Source organism: Coloeus monedula (assembly GCF_965178545.1).
Source record: "Coloeus monedula genome assembly, chromosome: 12".
Classification (NCBI taxonomy): Eukaryota; Metazoa; Chordata; class Aves; order Passeriformes; family Corvidae; genus Coloeus; species Coloeus monedula.
The window spans coordinates 3,195,280-3,216,629 of NC_138792.1; the positions used below are offsets into that span (position 1 = coordinate 3,195,280).

Here is a 21,350-nt window from a genome sequence, read left to right on the forward strand (position 1 = left end):
CCACTAGAGGCAAAGCAGCTTTGTTTTGCGAAATCTGAGAAAGCCTACTTATTTTAAACATTATTATCCCCCTCTAAATGACCCTGTGCCCGGTGTTTATCTGAGTTGTAATGGCAGCCTGATTCAGTGCTTCAGCACAAACCAGGTGTTTCAGTGTTCAGTGCAAGCCCTCAGAGATACACAACACGCCTTTAGTGCCAGCATGTTTTTTCCCGTACTTCCTGTACTCACATCCAAGCTGTTCCCTGCACTACAGTACTTTTCTCCTACGCTTTTCCCAATCAACTAAATCAACATCTTGTCACCGATCAGTAGCATAAACCTAAAGAGAAACGTGAAATTTGAACACAGTTTGATCAACTGACTCAACCCTCTCAGAAAGGATAAATTTACAAAACAATATTAACAAGAGCTGGCAAACAAGAAATGAGAAACCAAAAAGGAGCCCCCAGCTCCCAGATTTACATTCCCTGAGGTGCATCAGGAGGTGCAGGGCTAGGGGAGGCCACGTAGCCAAGCTGGGGTGGTGCTCCTGAACTCCCAGCCTTCGCCACTGGTGGGGAATTTCCATGGGGAGGATTTATTGGATGCCAGGTACCAATGTAGCGATAGGCAGGAACCACAGAGTCAAAGCCAGGCAGAGGCTGCTGGCTGAAGGGGTCTGACACCACTGGGTAATACACTGGCCCATAGGACAGGGGTGGAGGCTCTGTGTTTTGGAAGTTACCTTAAAAAAAAAAAAAAAAAGAGCAAAAAGCACATTCACACACTTCAGCCGCACTGATGGCCTTTTAATGCAGGCTTTCATGAGCATGAACACAGCATTACTCAAATACAAACCATTTGCTGGTGCCTCCAAGGGAACCTGGTGGACTTCAGTTTGCCCAGCATCAGGGAAGAGCTGAGGCACAGACTGATCCAGGACAGGAGCTGGCTCAGCATACGCTGGGTAAACTTCTACTGGAGATGGAGGCAGCACTGGCTGCACGTACATCATGGAAGGCCAACAGCTCTGATGGCAATACTTGGATGAAAGGGAAAAACAGTCATGCATAAAAGCCTCATACTCTCCAGCCCTCCAAATCACTGCTACTTTCTGATCTAAACTTAGAAGAAATGCATTTTTTTCCTTCCTAGCCCTTTAAGACAAATAAACAAAATCCCCCATGAAACCACTACAGCCTACCAGGAAAGGTACTGCAATACCTGCAGCAACAACCACACTGCTGTTGTGTCAAAAGTCTTTACAGAGAAAGAAGATTCCCACTTATTAACCATCATAGTCAGATTTTTCCTATTTCTTCAGTTCAAGGAGCTCACAATGCTTTTTTTACTTCCCTGAGCAGCAGCACTGAAGCTGCACTTGACTACTGCTACAGAGAACTCTTCAGCAGAGCAGGTTTCCAGAACACAGAGAAATGGTGCTAACCAGTCTCAGCTCAGTTGCACAAGTCCTGGGAGACTCCATCCACACATCTCTAAGTGGTCTTTGATGTCTTATCTAAGTATACAAGTTCTCTCAAGAATGGCTCAGGTTCTTCCCCTTTTCTTCATAGAAAGAATATTTATCCACCACCAAAAAAACCACCACCACAACCCACAGTAAAACAATTATGATGGTGTACTTCACATTTTGAGTTAGAACTTCACTTCCCTGAGTCATGCTTTAATCTTCACCAAGAAAGTCTACCCATATTAGTAGTCCAGTGCACATAATGCACATTTAAAACACTTGGAAGTTCTGAATACATCAGTACATTTGTCAAGAAACCCAGCAGTTCTTACAGGCAATTTGCTATACTCATTTTAAAAGCACTTACTTGTAATCCCATATTAAAATAATACCGCAAGACCTTTGTATCTGAAATTAAAGAATATGACATTAAAGAGCAGAGGAATATAAACCAAGAAGCAAAAGCAACTTACACACAGTAAGGACATTTTATTTTAAGTTAGAATAACTTAATGAATTACAGTATTTCACCACTACTTTTTCTTTGAAATTTCAAGGGTAAAGGATGTATCTTGAATATCAGTCATTAAACTAGTTTATCTTTTTAACTAAATCCAGTCAGACGTTTGTGCAATGGTAGGGCATTTGTCTGACCAACTTAGTATTTAATTTAATGACATTAGCTTTAATTTTAGTTTATTCATCTTGATTACTCAAGTGATAACTCAGGTTTTTTTCAAGTCTCCACTCTCTAAGCAACTAGAGCAATCCTTAGACTCTCTTGCCTAATTCTGGGGCCCTCCAACTGTTATACCAAGCTCAACGGAGGCAGGAATAAGGAGTATATTCCTTCCTCACAAGGGTACTCAGTTCCCAGCTTTCTTTCAGAGTCTTTTTTTACTTCTGTCTTCCCTCTACTGAGCCATTTGTCCCCAGCCAAGTAAATGATATGCTGAGAAACAGTCCCAGGTGCATGAAGGAACTTTGAAACCTCTCTCCAAAAGCAACAGGGTTTTCAACTTGGAAACAGATTTCCAACTATCCAAAAACTGTGAAACGGCTTTAAACCTTTAAAGTTGACCCACTGAAAGGGGAAAAAAAAAAAAAAAAATAGAGTGTGTATTTAATCCCAGGATGCAGTTCTGGAACTGTGCATGAGAAAAATTGATTTCTTAGATGCCAATAGAGATTTGTTTCAAAGGCTCAGGAAGAGCAAGTGACCTATGCCACAGCACAGACTTCGAGCTCCCAGCTGTGCTAAAGCTAAGGGAAAGCAGGGAGACAAAAGGAACCACTAAGGGATTCAACTTAGCAACGCCTCCAGAGTTACCATATTCCATCTTCACAAATACCCACCCTCCCCTAAACCAGGCCTTGGCTCCACAGTGCTTCCCTGTCCACCCATCTCCCACACCTTCCCAGCCCTGCTGTCTATGGCACTTTGTGTTGTGTTCTGCTGCAGGAAGGCAAAAGCACCAGCAAAGCAAACCCCAGCCTTAAAATGCACAAGGATTTGTTCCTCTGGCACTGCTGCCATTTCTCAATTCTTTTACCTTTCAGCACCATCTATCAGGGCAACAACCCATGCAGCTGTTTTAGGAAATGCACACAGACCCTTCCTTGCTTAGTCCTGCAAGTGTTGATGGTCTGACTGCGACACTGCCCACAGTCAGTAAAATAGTTAAAAATAACCCGAAGGCTTACGCAAACTTTTTAGAATCAAGCTGTAATTCCATCTACATCTGGAAAAAGTTGGTGTTTTTTTTAAAAATCCAATTTTGTTCTTCAATTGTTTATGCAAATCTATGCAAAGCAAGCATAAGAGCTGAATGAAACAGCTGCTTCCATAGCAGCAATAACAGTACAAAGGAACTGCTGGGAGACTGAAGTGACAAACTGATACTGGAAATACTGACGTCTGTGGAATGCTGGAACAGAAGCCAGTACAGTAGGAGACCAGTTTTTGTTTATATTCCTCTTTTAGATGTCTGGAAATCAAGTCCATCTTCAGTAAAACGTGACAACCTTATGAAGCAACAGCTAAGCCAAAAAAAGTTGCCCATCCTGATACGAAAATATAAAGATCATGTTGACTCTTGATAAAAATTTCATATCCTGACAGTTTTTACTGGTGCTCATGGAAGCTCTGGCCAGTACTGAACACAGTGTTTCTGGATCACAGTAATTTCAAGCAGGCTTTTATCAACAGCTCCTTCAAATACAAGGCACCAGGCAAGGGCAGGACACCTGAGGTCACTATGTTAATAAACACACTTCACAAGTCCTAAATGCCATTAAAACAAGATACAAGATGCTATTAAAACTGGAACAAATGCAGATACAACAAATAATGCTAGAGCCCACATCAGGATTTCCTCCCAGGTCCAGGGCTTCAGTCTGTTGACAAGTCCTGCTCTCCCATCTATACCAGGCCTCGTGCCTTCAGCAAAGCACACAGAACTCCAGATCAAGCACACCCATGTACTTCCCCCTGCCCTACACTCCAAAACCTTATGGGTTTCTTAACATAAAGGCCATATAGATTATACTCCAGCACTGTAACAAATGTTCCATGCAATTCCTTATTAACTAGCAACCTTTGAAATTCCTAGTCTGTGCCAAGAAGGACATGGCCCATATGATATGGACTGACTCAGCTGAAGAGCCCCAGGCAGGGTCTGGAGAGGTTATTAATCCACATCCACTCCAGATTCTTGTCAGCACACTTAACACCCCATTCTCCCAAGTGGGGAAAGTTAAGGGCATTCAACTAAAGCTGGAAAGCAGGAACTCCGTGTGTGCATGGCAACAGTCAGAAAGATGGTACCACAGCAGGGAAGAGGAAAGAGAACAGCCAAAATTAACAGATCTTGGATGTGAGGGCACAGGCAAGACAGCAGAGGAACTGCAGAGCATGGCAGCAATGCCTGTGGAAGCAGCAGGCTTGGTCTCTGCACTCTCACTGCTGAACAGCTGAAGTGCACCTTGAACACTGTCCCAGCTGATGGCACTGTGTGGCGAAGCTACACACCCAAGGAACAAGATGACTTTACCTTCTCCCTGGGCTTTCACTTATTTAGGGTTCTGTCTAGAGCTGCAATAATCACATATTTGAGTCAGATACAAACTTTCTGTTCAAAACTGGGAGTGAAAATGTTTTAGCATGAATATCTATAATATTTCTCACTCCCTGCGAGTTGCAAAGAACCATTTTTTCTCACTATGTATTGTCACTTGGTGTTCTGTTAAGCTTCCAAGGAGAACACAAGTCAGAAGTGTGCTGGAGAGCAGCAGGAATAAAAGCACAAACCATCATTACCTCGAGGCAGATCACTGCCACTGGGATCACAAGAGTAAGCTGGAAGAACGGCACCAGCTTCTCCCACCTCACTCACTGGGGGAAGAGGAGCTGAATAAATTGGGAATGGCACCGAAGAAACTGCTACAATTGGAAGGAAACAAATGTCACCCAAAACATCAACTTTGCCATGGTATGTCAAATGAGTAAGGTGCTAAGTTACACAATTTAGCATGTACTTTGACGCCTCAGTGCCCCTAAATACAGGCTCTGACAAAATTCTGTTTAGCAACCACTTTGAAAGGTGTCCAGAAGAAATTTTAAAACTAGATGGGAAGTTCAATTTCAATTGAGAGTTTCAATCTCTCAAGCCATAACTACATTTCTATCTGCAAGCTGTATATCCCAGTTAGAAGAAAAAACCCAAGTATTTTTCAATCATGTCTTCATATTAGAAGGCAGGCCAGACTTCTAGGACAGATAGTTATGTAAGAGAACAACAGAACAGACTAATCACTTCATGTCCTCAGAAGTGTGACAGTAAGCCCACAAAAATAAGGGAAGGTTCAAGACATGTCAGGACAAAAATCTTTTGGACAGACAACTGTTCAATATTCATTTAGGTGGCCCACACCTCTAACACAGCAGCAGGTTGGCACCAGTGAGCAGACAGCTGAGAACCATGCTGACTAAACTCTCATGCAGAGCAGAAAAAAAAAAAAGAGATAAGAAAAGTGAGACAGAACTGAGCAGAATGGAAGGCAGAGACTTTTTAGATGCTAAATGAGAAGTTACAGAAGACAGGAGAAGTGCTCTTTGCAAGAAGGAGAACAATTTTTTCATAACAGCCATTTTCCAAGAGCAAAGCAGGTACAGCACCTAAGATGGCAACTGCAGCCTGTGACTACCCACAAACCTGATCTCCATGCACAGAAGGAACCAAGGGTCACAAAAATGAACCAGACCCTGAAACGCCACACCCAGTGACTCTCCTGGAAGTGAGAGTGCTCTAGAGGCTTTACTCCCTCAGCTCAAGAGGAAAATTAGCTGTAGGAAAGGGGAGGTGAAGGGAGCTGCACTGAACATATGCCTTCTCAAAAGAATTTTCTAGCAAACACTCGGCATTAATAATTAAAGGGGGCAAGGGAGGGAACCCAAAGCAGACACCTCCAATTTCCATAAAAATTCAGGGACAACAGCCCCTTCGAAACAAGAAGTCAGCAGCCAAGTTGCAGCTAAGTAAATTTAAACCAAAGCAAGTGACACTTTTTAAAGCCTTTTAACACTTGTTTTGGATGGGGGGGAGGAAGGGAGGGGAAAATGTAACTGAAAACTTGGGAAATCCAAGTCCACAGCTGCGGTCTGTAACTCTACCTGGCCTCCCCACAGAATAGGGAGATACTATGACAGGCTGAACTGCTGTTTGTGGGGGAGCTGCTGTTATGACACTGGCTGGAGTGGAGGCAGCAGAATTTGAAGAGAGACCTGTAGCTGGAGCACTATAAACATCTGTGGAGGTAGAAACTGTTGCAGAGTTCACCAACATCTGGAAAAGAGTCAAGAATATTCAGCAGTCTGCCTCTGCAACTGGCTTTGACACAGACTATGAAAATACCACATACGTCAAAAATTCTCACTTCACATTAAATGCATTTTGTAAATCCTAGCTGTAAAGGCACTAACTATCCAAACTCTCTGGAAATTGGCTTGAAAATACCAGCTTAGTGTTGCAGACACCTGCAAGGCATCTTCTGTTTTGCTTGTACTTGCAGGGAATTGTATTCTCTGCTGCCAGAGGCTGTGAGGGGTCCCCACAAATGGACACAGTCCAAGCAGAGCAGTCACCTCCCCACAGGGCCACCACAAAAAGGAAGTGTGACATACAACTCAGGGTACCAGACACTACCTTCTGTGGATAGCTGTAGGAAACCACTTCATCTCGAGGTGACACAAAGACTGGCCCTTCTTCCTGAAGGGATTCCAAAGCAAAGCAGGGTCCATTTAAGTGGTAAAGAAGCCACAAGGCACACATAACACACCCTTGTATAATTTTTTAAAAAAAAATTTATGGACTATACACCCAGAGTGCCTTTTGTAGCTCAACTAAACACAGTTTTATTCTGGTGTGATCAGGACTGCTCCACTGTGGAGCAGCAGGTGACTAAAGATTTAGTTTCAAATTTAAAGAAATAAAAAAATTCCAAGGTAAATTCTACCACAGATGAGATCTCTCCAGTTCCACAGAGAAAGATTAAGATTAACTGAAATACAACCTGAAGGGTGGCCTGATAAAAGCAAGTGCTGTCTGGAGCAGAGAAAGAAAAGTAAACAGCAGTCAAATACACACTCTCTTTGAAGAGGGAAATGTGGAAAATCATTAATGTATCTAGTGCAATCCAGACAGTACTTGCAGACTCAGATAAAAACCTCACCATTCAGGGAGGAAAAGGAGGGTGAATGTATAAATGAAATAAGCATTCATTCCTTTCTTTTATTAAGTCTCTGGCCTACTATGCATCCAAGGACAGTTTCCATGAGGAATGCCATACACCTCAAGGATCTCAAGTCTGAACAGACTGAGTAAAACTTACCAAGCTTGCTGTAGGTTCTGCTGAACTAAATACTGTTGCAGTCTCACAGTTGGGATCTGGAGGGCATAGGCAAAATTAAGTTGCAGAGCTGCATTAAATCTAATCCTTCAGAAACTTATAAAGAGGTCATAATTGAGTTTGTAACATTCACCAAATGTTTATCAGTGAAGACTAAACTTCTACTTACCTGGAGGTGCATAAATATATTCCTCATGAAATTGCCCTACAATGGAGAGGGAACAGGAAGTTTTAATTCAGGGGGGAAAAAAAAGGCAAAAAAGCTTAAAGCTGGAGTTACTGCAATTACATTCCAGTTCACCATTAATAACCTGCTTTCAGTATCATCTCACTTTGTTTCTCCTCTAGGAGACGGAAGTAACCTACTTTTGACAATGAAAAGCACACTGAATCTCTTAAATTTTTTTTTTTTTTTGCCTATTAATCCTTTAAGAACTCACCATTTTCACTTGCTTCTTCCTCCTCCTCTAAGGTACTCAGGGTCTGCTTGCTAGATGGAAGGGAGTTTGGACTTCTCCTTGCTACCCAAAACCCCCCCGGACCATGGACAATGGGAGCAGGATGACTCTGGCTCTGAAAAGCAAAGGCAGAAGCACACATTTAGAAATAATTTAAAACCTTTCCATGCTCTATGGAGACAGACACACAGAAACAGGCTGGCAGACCCAGCTTGCTGCAACCAAAGCTTACTAGAAGCATCATCTGTGTGTCCATTCCAATGCAACAAACACTTGTTTCCTTTTCCTTTTATTCTGCCTTTCACACTTTTTATTCTTAAAGATCTACCACTGTCCTATGCTATGCAGTCAAGTTGCTCCCTCCCAGATCTCAGCCTGCTTTATCCCAAGCTCTAACACAGCTGCAAAGGAGGGAGCAGATCCCAGACAAGTATTAGTGCATTCCTCATTCTGGAGCATTCCCCCATACCAGCAGCAGACCAGTTCATGCAAACACTGATTATTGTGGAGAAAAGGTTACTCTTAGCCACAGCTAGGGGAACCAAAAGTTGGCTGCTGGCACAGACACCACTGTCTGCACTAGGCTGACCCACATGTGCAACCCTGACTATTTCAGAGAGCAGCACACCCCAGGGTTGCCCAGAGCACTCCTTCAGTGTTTTACATGTCCTTTGTCTTTGCACTGAAGTCAGTCTTTAGCTGCACCCCAGTTTAAGATTAGTTCTCTGAAGGAGGAATACAGGATTGCTTGAGGAAAAAGTTAATTCACTCTTTTGTGATGGCTAAGGTGACACTCAAAACTCTTCTCAGAAGACTTTGACGACTACAAGATCAATAAGGTGCTCAGAAAGGTTTGAAAGATTTCCAAGGTTGATGCAGAGGTGGTAAGTCAGAAGATTCTCCCACCAGGCTTCTAGCAGCATGGCAGAGTCCTCTGTGAGATACATCTTTCTCCAGGAAATGTCACATTCCTTACTGAACAAGACAAGGAAGAGATAGAGAAAAAGCTTTGGCATTGACAATAACAAAGTCACTGAATGAACATGAAAACCTATTCATTAGGAGCTGCAGGCAAGTCTAGCAAGGGGGAGAAAAAGCCAGTGAGCTGTATTGATTTCATGTTGGAAAAAAGAAATTGCAGGATAATATGTCCTTATTCCTTGGCACTCTTTGAGGAAAAATCAGAGCAAAGATTATAGATCTAGTACATCAGGGAAAGAAAAAAATGACTGGTGCTGAAACAGCCCCTAAGCACATTCCCTCTGCCTCACTTAAATACAAGTCTAACACTAGTTAAGTTCACTGCTTCGACACAGCAAAAAAATTCAAACAATCTGTTTTCCTATTCAGATACCCAACTGTAAATTGATTTTTTTTTTTTTTTTAGCATACCCAGCTTTGGACTAGGTTTAAACTACAAGTGAAAAAAAAAAAGCATTTTAAAGAATACACTCTGCCACTTTATCTACAACTCAGCAAAAAGACTGCTTTAAGAAAAGTCTAGCTTTATAATTTTTTCCTGTTCCTGTAGCAGAAGAAACTGTGTCAGGAACAACACGCTAATCCAAAATACCACAACTACAAATTTGTAGGAAAAAATCCAGGCTATCACTACCCAGTTTCTGAATCTTGCTGCCCAAATGATAAATTACAGTGTGGCAAACAAGTGAAAAGCTTTCTCCCACGATATTTAGAGATAGACAAGATATGCACAGGAGGAAAAGATTGTTTTCCAACTGCAATAGAAAGGAGAAACTATCTTCATGAAAATATGCTAAAAAGAAAACAAGTGTTGCTACTGAGGATACAAAGAAAGACGGGGAATATCTAGAAAAACTGAAGTCTTTAAGCAGGTTTTACAGGAGCTAGACTAATTTCAGTCTTCCATTCTCAAAAATGCACTCACTGTAAAACCTTAGTCCAAGAAAACCAAAAAAAGCTGCTGTGAATGTAGGCAAGGAATTGCTGTGCATTTGGACAGTTTTCCCCTCCTCCTCTCACTTTGAGAGGCTTCAGCTTACCCTTTGTTCATAACTTACGGGCAGAGTAGCAAAAGCAGAGTCATCATCTCCTTCAATCTCACAGAAAGTTACAGGTTCTTCTGGCCCTCGAGGCTCCTCTGCAGCCCCTGCCACAAACCCGTACTGGCACTCCTTGTTCACACACTGCAGCTGGCGGCGGCTGCGGCTGTAGGAGCTTTAGGAACGAGAGAGGAGGTGAAGAATCACCACCACCTGCAATTTCACCTGCGTTTGTCTGCTCAATTTTAACTCAAGTTCTTTCTGCAGAGCCACAAGAAACCTTCTGTTTCACGCTGTGATGCAAAGAGAACATTCATGCCCCACCATCCTCCCCCCAAGGTCTGGTAGAGCAATGTTTGGTACAAGAGGTTTGTTGTCGTTCACCAGGAGTGCAGGAGAAGCTGCCATGGCTCTGACAGCCTTTCCATCCTGGGCTGGGGTAGAATGCTGTTCGAGGACCAAGCGTGTTGTGCCTGCTTACAAATCAGGCAGATCCCCTGGGTTTAAAGGGTATTTGCACTTCCTGCAATTATCAGGAAGTGCCTCCCAGCTGTAGTTTTACCTAAACAGCACAAACTCTCTCCTAATCAGAGTGAACAGAGAACAAGTGGCCAACTCAAGTTTTCAGAGCTTCCTACCTCGGCATGCCGGAGTCACGGTGGTGTCTGGGAGGGTTCTGCTGGTGATAGGGTTTGTAGAGTGCCATGTTTGCACCTCCCTGGGAGCAGTGAAGGGCAGGGAAGCGTGCTGAGGGAGCACTGTGCTGCAGCCGGGGTGGCAGCACTGGCTGGCCCCTGCTGTAAGCCACAGCCATGAACACTTCCTTCCCACGGACTTTCTTGAGCATCCTCTTCCGTGTTTTCACATCCATTTCTGCAGTTTCCATTAAGGAAAGAAAGAGATTTACACCTTCAACCTGAGCTATGGTCTCAAATGATGAGGAGAAAACTCAGTATTTGCACCCATAGAAAAGAAAGGCAGTGGCCTATTCCATTTTAAGTATGGAAACTACAGACCTTTCTTTAGAAGGCTCAATCAGGCATTCTACATGATGAGAATACAAGCATCTGACATGGGAGTACCTTCCCAGCTTCAGCTGATCAAATTCAGTGCTAAAGTCTCCCTATGCAGGCTGCATTTATTTATAAAGTAAAAACCTCACAACTCCTCCTCCAAATTAAATAGAGCCCATATTTAATTGGTTAGGGAAGCCCTGGTCTGTCCATGCATCTCTGCTAATGCCAGATCAGACAAGCTCTCCAGTTCACTAACATGCCTTTTTATATGGTTCTCAAGCGGCAAATTTGTCCTGGGCAATTTTGAGCAATACCAAATTTGCTCTGTATTTCAATGGATTTGCTCTTTTGCAAAGGCAAATTCATCTCTCTCTGAAAGGTAGCTTTACACCAAACCCCCGTGGGTTTATATCACAGGGTGAATTAAGCCACTTCCAATATCCAAAGACTGCTACAGTTACAACTATCATGAGCACCTCCCCCTACTTCCCCAGGGAAGGAATGCTTCTGGAAGCCTTGTACAAACCTATTCCTGAGAAGTGTCCACCTGTGACTTTCTGATAGGCTCCTCCTCTTCTGTTGTGAGCCATATTCCAAGCAAGGACAGGAGCCACTTTTGTCACTGGCTTTAAGTTTGCCAAAGGAACTGTGTGCCTGCAGGAAGGACACCCACATTAGCAGTGCCCCAGGGAGACACTCTGCACAACAACATCAGCTGAAGCAACACCAACACAGAAGAAAATAGCTTGTGAAAATAAATCATCTGTTTCTCTGGCACCAAGCACACCTTACTGGTACTTGTTTAATAAAAAAAGATAAGCTAGGCTTTAGTCTCAACACTATTTACTTCCTAGGTCAAGCCTCTCTCCCCTGCCTGCATTTGTATGCCTCCAGAGGTACACCTGAAAGCATGGGACAACACAATTTTTGCAGGATGTTGTCAATCCTAGCTTTGGAGGAAGGTGAATGATTGAACAGCAAGGGGAAGAAAGTGGTTAGACTCACCAGAAGTGCCAATTATTTTGTTTCCTGGGTACAAGATAAAAACTCCAGAGAAACACAACAGCAGAGGGCAATTTGCTCTCTGTGAATTAAGCCCAAACTGCAAAAATCGCTTTTACATTCCAGTGAGGTAAGAGCAGCAAGATTTCACAGAAGGCATTACAATAATGATTTTAGGTCATTAGAAATCCAAGAGGGAAAACAAACCCCTCAACCAGAAAGAGTTTAAACTTGAAGTCATCACCACACTGCTTACTTTTCTGCCAGCTCCTCAACAAACACAGTCAACGTGTTGCTATCCTGTCCAACTTCTTGGATATGAGCATTGTAATACTTCTCTCCTGGTTCCAGACATACCTGAAAAGAGAACAAGGGAAGCTCTAAGAAACCCAAACTGCATCAGAATATTGTCTACAAACCACTAATAGCAAAGGCTGCTCCTAAGCCAGTCCTACGTTATTGAGTTGGCCCAGGAGTCTCAAACACTACTTCAAATTGCAGACAAAATAAAAAGCACTGTACTAACTTCAGGGAGGAAGGAAAAAAAGAAATAAAATCAGTCTTGTGAGCGACTTGAGAGGCAGGATACCTGCTCCCTAACTTATTTTTATTCCCTGTGCCCAGAAGATAAGTACCAAGGAAGACTGCTGCTTAAGAACTTGAGAAGAACAGAAGATGAAGTAGGAAGAGGAAAGCTCAGCTCAGGGAGAAGCAAGTCACTGAGTGAATCATCAGCACTACCTTAAAGAGTGATAAAAAAATACATCCTCACTACATATGACATCAGAATACAAAGAAAACTGACCTTCCTTTCAGCATCTCCTGTCCAAGATCATTCTACTCCTCCCTTCATAGCTCTTCCCTTTTTATTTTATAAAAATATTTTGCTACTTCACTGTTGAAGAAAGATAAGACTATCCAGAATTGTTGCTAAGCCCAAGTGCAAAAATCTAAAGACAACTACATCAAAAGCACCCCCTCTGCATTTTGAGCTCTGCCTGGAACTTCCACACTCCAAGAATGTGCATGACTGGTTCACATTGAACTCCCAAACTACTTTTTTATCACACTACCAAGTTTAAAAGTAGATTGTAGAAAGCAATTACATTTAAAAGAATATCTACAAGAAAGAGAATGAGAAAAGCCTTAGAAAATTCCATGAAATCAAATGATTTCATGGTTTATCATAGTCCATTTAAAGCAGTTTTAACAGTTTATCATAACTGGGTCTCCTTTGAGTACTAACCTGACACTTGTCTCCTAAATAGTACTGTCTCCCAGCAAACACCATGTAGTCAGTTTTTTGAAGCTCTAAAAATAAATGAATAAATAAATAAAGGGGAAAAAAAAGCCTTTAAACTACTGTTCTTTCTTTGCATATCCTACAAGTACTTCATGACAGCATCCAACTATGATTTATAGGCCACTGGAATTAATACTTCCTGTGCATGCCTGAACATTCCCCATAGTAACAGTGGAGTAACTCTAGATGTTCTTATAATAGACCATAACCAGTCTAAGTCACATGAGACCAGTAACATCCAGATAATGCAGCAAGCAGCACTACTACTCCAACACTGCAGCTTCTGTAGTGGTACAGAGTTAATCCTGCATTTAATGCAAATCCTGGAATTAAGAGTGTTGGACATCTCTTATCTTGCCAGAGTCCTGGCGGCACTTGGCAAACATGAAATGTCATCCAGGAAAAGCTAACATTGCCTAAAGTCTCCTTGCTGTTAGATTTCAGCTTTTTTTTACCTCTGTTCCTTGCCTGGCTTCGCTACATGTCAGTATTCTACACAGATAATTGGTTACCACACTCTGTTCCAAGAATTTTAATGATCCTCATTACTGATTACGAAGTGGTAAAATGCTAGAGTTCTTCAGCATGCAAAGCACTTTGGGTCAGACATCAAATATCACTTAAAACCTTATCTTTCTTGGAAACTCCTTGCTTTACAGATCAGCCATTGTAAAAGCCAAAAAGCAGCCAACCTTTCCCAAGCCATGAGAACCATGAGATCTCTGCAGAATGCTCAAGCCCAAGAGGGCTAGGAAGCAAGACAAAAACTCTTCTGACAGATCTCAAAGCTAAATTTGAGATCTTCATTATTATACAATTCTGAGGCCAAAATCATGCTCTAAAAAGAAGTCTTTGCACACATGCTATAACAAAAAACTCCACATTTGAATGCTTTCCAATATAACAGAATGGCAACAGAGTTCTGTGCTCTGCTTTGAATCCTACTTCCTGTACACAGTCAGTAAGGAGCAGAGATCAGATTTTTAGCAACCATGTACCATTATACAGTATCAGAAGCTGGGTATTTTGTACTTTGAATGGAAGACAGGAATCCAAGAACATGTCCTACCTACAGCTATCTGCTGGGTTCACCTCTATCCTTCACATTTCAGCTGTGAACAAACAGGTGACAGGACTCAGATTCATAAATTTAATGCTAAGCCTACTACAGGAAGAGTTTTTTGGCTTTTCCCTTTCCAAAGATACCTTTTCTGCTGTCCAGCCAAACATCAAACTCCACATTTCGATAGATGGCAGAGTCCAGTGCCTTTAGCACTTTATAAGGAACAGGCATCTTTGGAGGATTTTCTGGAGGCTAAAAACAGAATTGGAATGGAGCATTAACAAGTGCGTTTCACGTGTTCAGCAGAGCCTCTTATCCTACCAGGATCTGTGAACCATTTTAAAATGTACAGATGCTATTTTCCAAGATTTTCACTTCCACTCTATTTCCCTAAAAGCTAAAACTCAGAGTATGAGAACAGATTCAGGCACTCAGGTGCTGAGCAAACAGACTCTGGAAAGCACTGGGACAGGCTCAAGAGTAACACTTGGCATGCTCTGTACTCAAAAAGAATCAAAGGAAGCTAACAAGACCAATGAAGCCACAGCTTCAAAAGTTGGTGAGAATTTCAGTTATCAGATCTGAAAACTAATTCTGTAGAGTTTCTCAAAGTATTCTGAAGCAATTTATACTATGGTCAAGACAAAAGTGAACTAATTTAAACCATCTCCTGGGAAAAACAAACAGCAAATCAGGAAACATCTGCTAAGCTCCATCTTTTGGGGGAAATAAAAAGCAGCCAGAGAAGAACTAGAGAATTTCAGAAAGGAAAAGAGCATCTCCAATTTAAGAGAAACTCAAGGGCAAAACCAAAAGGACAAGCAGATAGAAGAAATAAGCCACCCCCTTGCCAAAACCCCACTTTTAGAAAGTGGTAAAGAGGATTTAGTCCTAACAAGGGTAACATCATACAAGAGAAAAAAACCCCCAAAAGCAAACCATAAGGGTATTTTCCCCCTAACTGACAAACCTTTTGTTCTTCAATGCCTTGTTTGAACTTGGTTTCCTGTGGATTGTCCATATCGTTGCCCTCCCAGTTGTCCAGCCTAAAAAATTGACAGTAAGATTACAAAAGATACAACACACAATTTCTAGCCAGGGTTAGTATCACCAACTGTTCACACAACCTGAAAAAGCACCATGGTGCCATCAAGTGGTACATTTTGCCTAAAACACTAGCGAGGTGCAACGCAGTGCAGGACAAACCTTTTCCAAGCTTTAAGAACACGACCTTTGCTTGTTCCAACACCCACCCCTAACGAGGGCTACTGCCTGCGTTAGGAAAGGATGAAGGTGATCCCACTGAGTTCTTGCACTGCCAAGTACAAAAGACACTCTGTGCCAGGTCCCATCAAACCAATGCTGTCTGCAGGCGTTCAGAGGCAGCTCTCAAGCCTTTCAAAGCTGAGGAGGCTTAGAAGAGTACTAAGTCTCTCATTAAAAAAAAAATTAATAAAAAAGCTCTAATGAAATAAGGAGCAATTTTACTTACAAATAAGCTGTCATTTTAGAGTAACACACAACTATAACACAGCCTGCAGCAGAGGATATTCAATTATGTGACACTTCCCAGCTCCAAGGAAAGCACACTCTCTTCCACGATATACTTGAGCTTTGTGTTTGTGTCATGACATAGGAAAAAAAGAGTTAATATTTCATAAAAATTCAAAGAAACTTGGAAAAGTTGTCCTCTGCAAGGTTTTGAAGGGGTTTTTTTTCTTCCCTCCTGCCAGATCCTCTTTCCCAATATACTACCTCTTTTCTGATGAATTTCTGGGCACTTTTTCATGGAGACAACCAAAGTTTGCATCCTCACTTCCTACAGGACCACTGTTTCTGTTCTTCTTGGATCCACTTCGAAACACCTCAACTGCAGACCTTAATTCTTCCTCATCCATGCCAAACACATCTTTGTAGAGGATCTCATATAACACAGCTGAACAAATCAATACAAAGCTTGATAATATGAGATACATAAGAACTGCTGCAGTTTTCAAGGCAGGCATATCTTCAGGTATTATCTACTCTTACAAGGCAGCAGGGACATCAAATTTAGGGACAGGATCATAAAGTAACTCAGTTGGGAATAAGGGACCTCTGGAAGCCATTTGGACCAATACCCCACTTAACAGATGAAAAAATGAGTCTAAGCATAACAATATGCCATAAGCGAGCTTCCATCTCTCTTCTCCCCACCCCTGAAAACTGAAATAAACCCTGCCTCTAAACATATGAAAACACACAATTCCCTTCCAGAGAAAAATGATTTCAAGTTTACCCTGGCAAATAGCAGCATTTTCCTGGAATTGTTTGGTATACACAGAGTCATAGTGGCCATTACCGGAACAACACAGTAAAATCTGGGAAAATAAAAAAAAAAAAAAGAAGGTTTTAAGGCTGGAATGATGTAACCCCAAGTTCTATCTGAGACCCTCTCATTCTACAGCTGACATCAACTCATCAAGAAAATGGTTAATATTATCAATATAAATAAGAAAAAGCTGTAGCATCAGCTCCAAGCAGAAATTTAGGTGAAGTCTCTAAGTAACTTTGTATCACACAAAGAAAAAAAAGCACCTGTACATCCTGCTGTTTGTTTCCCACTTACCTCCAAGACCACCAATTGCTCAGAAGGTAAAATAAATACAACACATTGAATGCAGCACCCCAAGCCACACTTTCCCAAGTGTCAAAGGCACATCTCATCCTTCTCTGAGGGACTATAAGAGCATTTACTTCTCCAGCCTTTAAAACCTTGCTTTTAAGAAGCAAAAGAGATGCTTTCTGCAACACGTGCGTTGACACACCATGCAAACATGTCCCACCAAACTTCTTGGCACACAACCACAGTCAACTGCAACGGGCAGAAGCCCTCAGGCAGCTGTCAGCACACTGCCAGTGAGGATGCTTCCCAGAAAACCAGCTCCCAGAGGGAGCTGAGATGCCAGGACTCAATTCTGTGTGGATTCTGCCAACACAAGCTCTCCTCTGGTGGTGAGGAGGAGCAGCAGCAGAAGGAGCTGCTGCCTGTACTCACAGTGTAATGACAGACAGCTGCCAACACTTAATGAGAGCTCTGGTGGGAAAGCCTTGGAGGGCAAGCACACATTTAGACCATGCTGTTTGATTTTTAAACTCAGCTCATTTTGGAATTAAATTAAGCTACAAGGAAAGTGTGTAGGTGAAGAAAGAAGCACATGTAGATGAAGACAGCAGTGCTCATCAACACATCATTAACAGCTGCAGCAGCACAGATTCAGAGCAGACTGGCCACTTTGGCAAGTAGAACAGCCCACACTGCAATCCACACCACAGCAACTTCATCGCTATCATGCCTGAAATAGCCACATAATTGTTCATCCACATCTATGCAGCTCCAGAAAATACCAGAGGGGTCAGATGCAAGGTAATACAGAGTATTTGTCCTTTATGCACCTTCCTTTTGCCCCCAGCAGTAGTTCTGATGTAGGTAAGCTGTTCTAATAGCTCCCATTCTGAACTGGGACCAACTCTATGTCACAAAAATCAATCAGTTTGTTACAGTCATCCCTTCCCAGGGAAAAAACTGCACACCTCATCCAGCTTCAGGAAAAGTAAGAAAACAGACTGGCAGGGGAACAGAAGGAAAGTGCCCTCACTTCTACTGACCTTGTCTTCAAAGTCATTGCCTGTAGCACATGTGGGTGGCTTCCCGGGGTACCGGTACACAATGAAGTCTCGCCTAGGTAAGCAGAGGGAAAACAAGACTGGCAAGAGCAGACTTTCAGTAGAACTGTGTTATGAAGAAGTTTACAGGGAGCAGTTTAGAGCTGTTGGTTTACAGAAAAGAGTCAAGCAAAGCATTTTTCCTGATAAATGAATAAAGAAATGGCCAGATGAGAAAACCCATCTTGAAGGGAAAATAAAAATTATCTGTGAAAGACCATGATATTTACTCACAGATTAAGTCAAGTACTTATGCTTACAGAAGGGTGCTCAGACACTAAGACAACTCAGTCTAAGTGGTTTAGGCACCCTGCAAAAGGACTAGAACCTCAGTGCAGGGAGCTAGTAATTCTAGTTGAACTTCAGTTTGTTCCTTTAGCATTGGGACAAAGTGAGCCTGCAAAAGGAGGGCTCTAATTTCTAACACTGGAGAGCCAGACTGCTTTTTCAGATAGCAGCATCTTTAGCAAGACAGCAGCACCTGCACAGTTCTGTGTTACCTCTGAAATAAATATCAGTGTGTACACAGCAGGTAGGGCAGGTATTCCTCACTTCTGGAGCTTTCAAGAACACCCACATGAGTTTTAGTCACTTCTAACTACCACACAGTGTTTCCACTGCACACAGCTCCTTGGTTCTCCCCATTTTCCACCCTTCAGTCACTAGAAGCAAAAAGCTGACATTCAAGTAAAACATCAGCAAAAGGATAACAAACAAGCATTTCTGGAAAGTGACCCTGCCCTTAATCCCCATTAGATCAGGGGCTGTGATGGCACCATTTACATGCCAGTTAAGTAAGTTTTGTAGGGAAGCATTTCTCATCCTGCTTCACACATTCACATTTCAGTGGCAAACACATAGAAGGTTCTGGGGCCAGAAACCCCACACCAAGTGCAAAACAAAGTAAATCTTAAGAAAGAGGCACTTACTTGTATATCATTGATAAAGCACTCATTTCCAGCTGGCCAGCACTTTCCTATGCAAGATTAGGAGATTACATGAGATAGCAGAGGCATCTAAACATCAACAACTGTATTCTAGGTTTCTGTAGAATTAAAATACCTATCTAAACTCATCAATCAATGCACTGAAAGTTGAGATACAAAGATTTGGGGGAGAGTGAGGTAAAAAGGGTCTGCTTCATGGGATGGCCACAATTACCACAATGAGTTAGACTGAGTTGCTGCTAGAGCTGCTCCAACACATCACTCAAGATACATTTTTTTTAAACCCGTATTTGTTTCAGAGACTGCTGCATTTACCAAGGTTACTGATTAGACTAAAGAAATAACAATTTGAACCCAGGTATCTGAACACTAAAGAAAGAAGCAGGGCATTGCAAAGCCTGACAAAAATTTCATGCAAGGTACACTCCATGTATTTTGCTTTTTCTTTCCAGAAAGCCCTACAATTATTAATAAGCTTTTACTATCCAGCCTGCAGAGATTGCTCCTTTGCACCCACATAAGTTCCCCACTGAAACTGGTATTGTTTATACATGTACAGTTTATTCACATTATTTATGTAAATGAGACACCAAGATTTGGGTCTATCTAAAAAAAATCCCACAAACTCAAATAACTACATTTTAAGTCATCACCTAAACACCTTCCTGTTCTAGTCTCCTCAAATTTAAATCTCTTAATAAGTCTTAAATCATGCTCACCTTTGGATCTCCTAGTCGTTCTAGGTATTTCTCAAACGAGCCTTCCACATACTTTTGACAAAACAAAGAAGAAAGCAAATATAAAAACTTAGGCAGTTAGAAAGCAAAGTTAAAATTAAACCTAAACACTACTTCACAGCTACCAGCTGTTGATTTGGAGGGGCCAGGGCACATGGAACACGGGAATGATTTGGGGTATCAATGTGAGAATACCAAGAGATCCTCAAAAAAAATTAAAGACAGGAGTCCAAGTAATACTCAAGTCCCTCCTAGATTAGATGAAGCACTTAAATACGACTACAAGGAAAACAAGCAAACACCCCAAAACACAATCCCCAAAAAACCACACCAATACCCTACAAACCCACACAAACTGCTACAGACAAAGACAACCAAAAAACCCACCTCAAAACCCCCATGACTTCATGTAATTGTTCTGGGATTTCCCACCATCTTTCGATATTCGTTTCTTGCTCCAAAATCCTACACATTTCCCACCTACTACTAAATTTTGCAATGGTTGCTCCCCAGAGAATATACTATACAAGTAACTCACCCTACTCACTTGGGTTTCAGTACCTTGCTTGTTTTCAGAAACTTCAGAACCAAAGTCAAATAAAACTTATGTAACTGCATAAGTTATGGGACAACCATCCTATCATTTCTCCTCTCTTACAAGCACCAAGCATGGCAAAGCATCGTGTTCTCAGTGCTAGACCACCGACTCCCTCCCGCAGCACTTCCCAACTACACGTCCTCAGCTTATATATATACAACACACGGTACTTACGGATTCAAACCTAGACTGGTGCTGCCTCATAAACAAGACACAAGCTTTCCTAACTTCTGCATGATGAATTTGAGATGAAAACAGCTGGAAAAATGACGGTAATAAAGGAGAAGATTTCAGAGTTTAATTTATGCCTCGCGTTAGGCATAAATTCTACAGACTGACGCCACCACAAGAAGAGGCAGTGCAGAGGCTCAGGGGCACCTGGGGCTGAGGGAAGCCCCAGCGCCCGGAGCCGCTCGCACCCATCCCCACACATCCCCACACACATCCCCACTCCTCCCTGCTGCCGGCATCGCGCTCTGAGCACCCGGGCGGCTCTCCAGGAGCACCCCCGGCCCACCCCGGGCCTGAGGCGCCCCGGCTGCCCCCAGCCCGGCCGGCTGCGCACTTGCTCCGAGACGGCTCGGAAGAGGCAGGAGGCGTCCTTGGCCGTCATCTTGCGGTACAGCCCCAGGCTGCTCAGGTACTCGTCCATGGCCACCTCGCTGAAGGACTTCTGCCCAAAGTACTTTTTGGAGCCTTTGTGCATCTTCCCGGCCGGGACGGCTGAGGCGGGCACGGAGACGCGGGCGAGGCGCGAGGCGCTGGGCGCGCGGCCGCCGCTAATGAGGCGCCGCTAATGAGGCACCGCGCCCACCTGCGGGACCGCCCGGCCCCGGCCCCCGGCTCCGGCCCCTCGCATCCCGCTGGAGCTGCCTCCGCCGGGGCCATTTTAGGCTGTTCTAGGCCATTTTAGGATGCCCGGCTCCCGGCGTGGGTGCGCATCCCCAGCGTTTCCTCCCGCACCTGGCTTGGCTAAGCTGGCTCCTTCCAGCTTCATCGCTCGACTGCAAATAACCAGCGGGAACATCAGTCCAGTGGTTATCCAAAATTCCCTCTGCGCTTCTGGGCTGGAGGCAAGTTGCTAGCAGTGAATTTGAAATATCAGCTCCATAGAAATCATTAAGGGAGTAAAAATCTTAG

The 21,350-nt window shown here is 42.9% G+C and overlaps 1 protein-coding gene across 1 annotated transcript; it reads right to left on the bottom strand.

Annotated features, from left to right (window-relative positions):
* Positions 1–308: 308 nt before the first annotated feature.
* LOC309577584 (UDP-N-acetylglucosamine transferase subunit ALG13-like) lies at positions 309–20,916 on the bottom strand (the record flags this gene model as incomplete). The annotated part of the gene is given in 27 exon segments (XM_082289713.1): positions 309–322; positions 599–727; positions 841–1,024; positions 1,821–1,861; positions 4,773–4,895; positions 6,237–6,297; positions 6,658–6,720; positions 7,343–7,398; positions 7,530–7,565; positions 7,801–7,933; positions 9,858–10,014; positions 10,224–10,233; positions 10,236–10,323; positions 10,327–10,336; positions 10,478–10,712; positions 11,382–11,509; positions 12,114–12,214; positions 13,104–13,168; positions 14,367–14,475; positions 15,194–15,269; positions 15,979–16,159; positions 16,502–16,583; positions 17,872–17,944; positions 18,858–18,904; positions 19,595–19,645; positions 20,385–20,468; positions 20,776–20,916. Coding segments are annotated over 27 exon segments (2,478 nt in total).
* Positions 20,917–21,350: the final 434 nt, after the last annotated feature.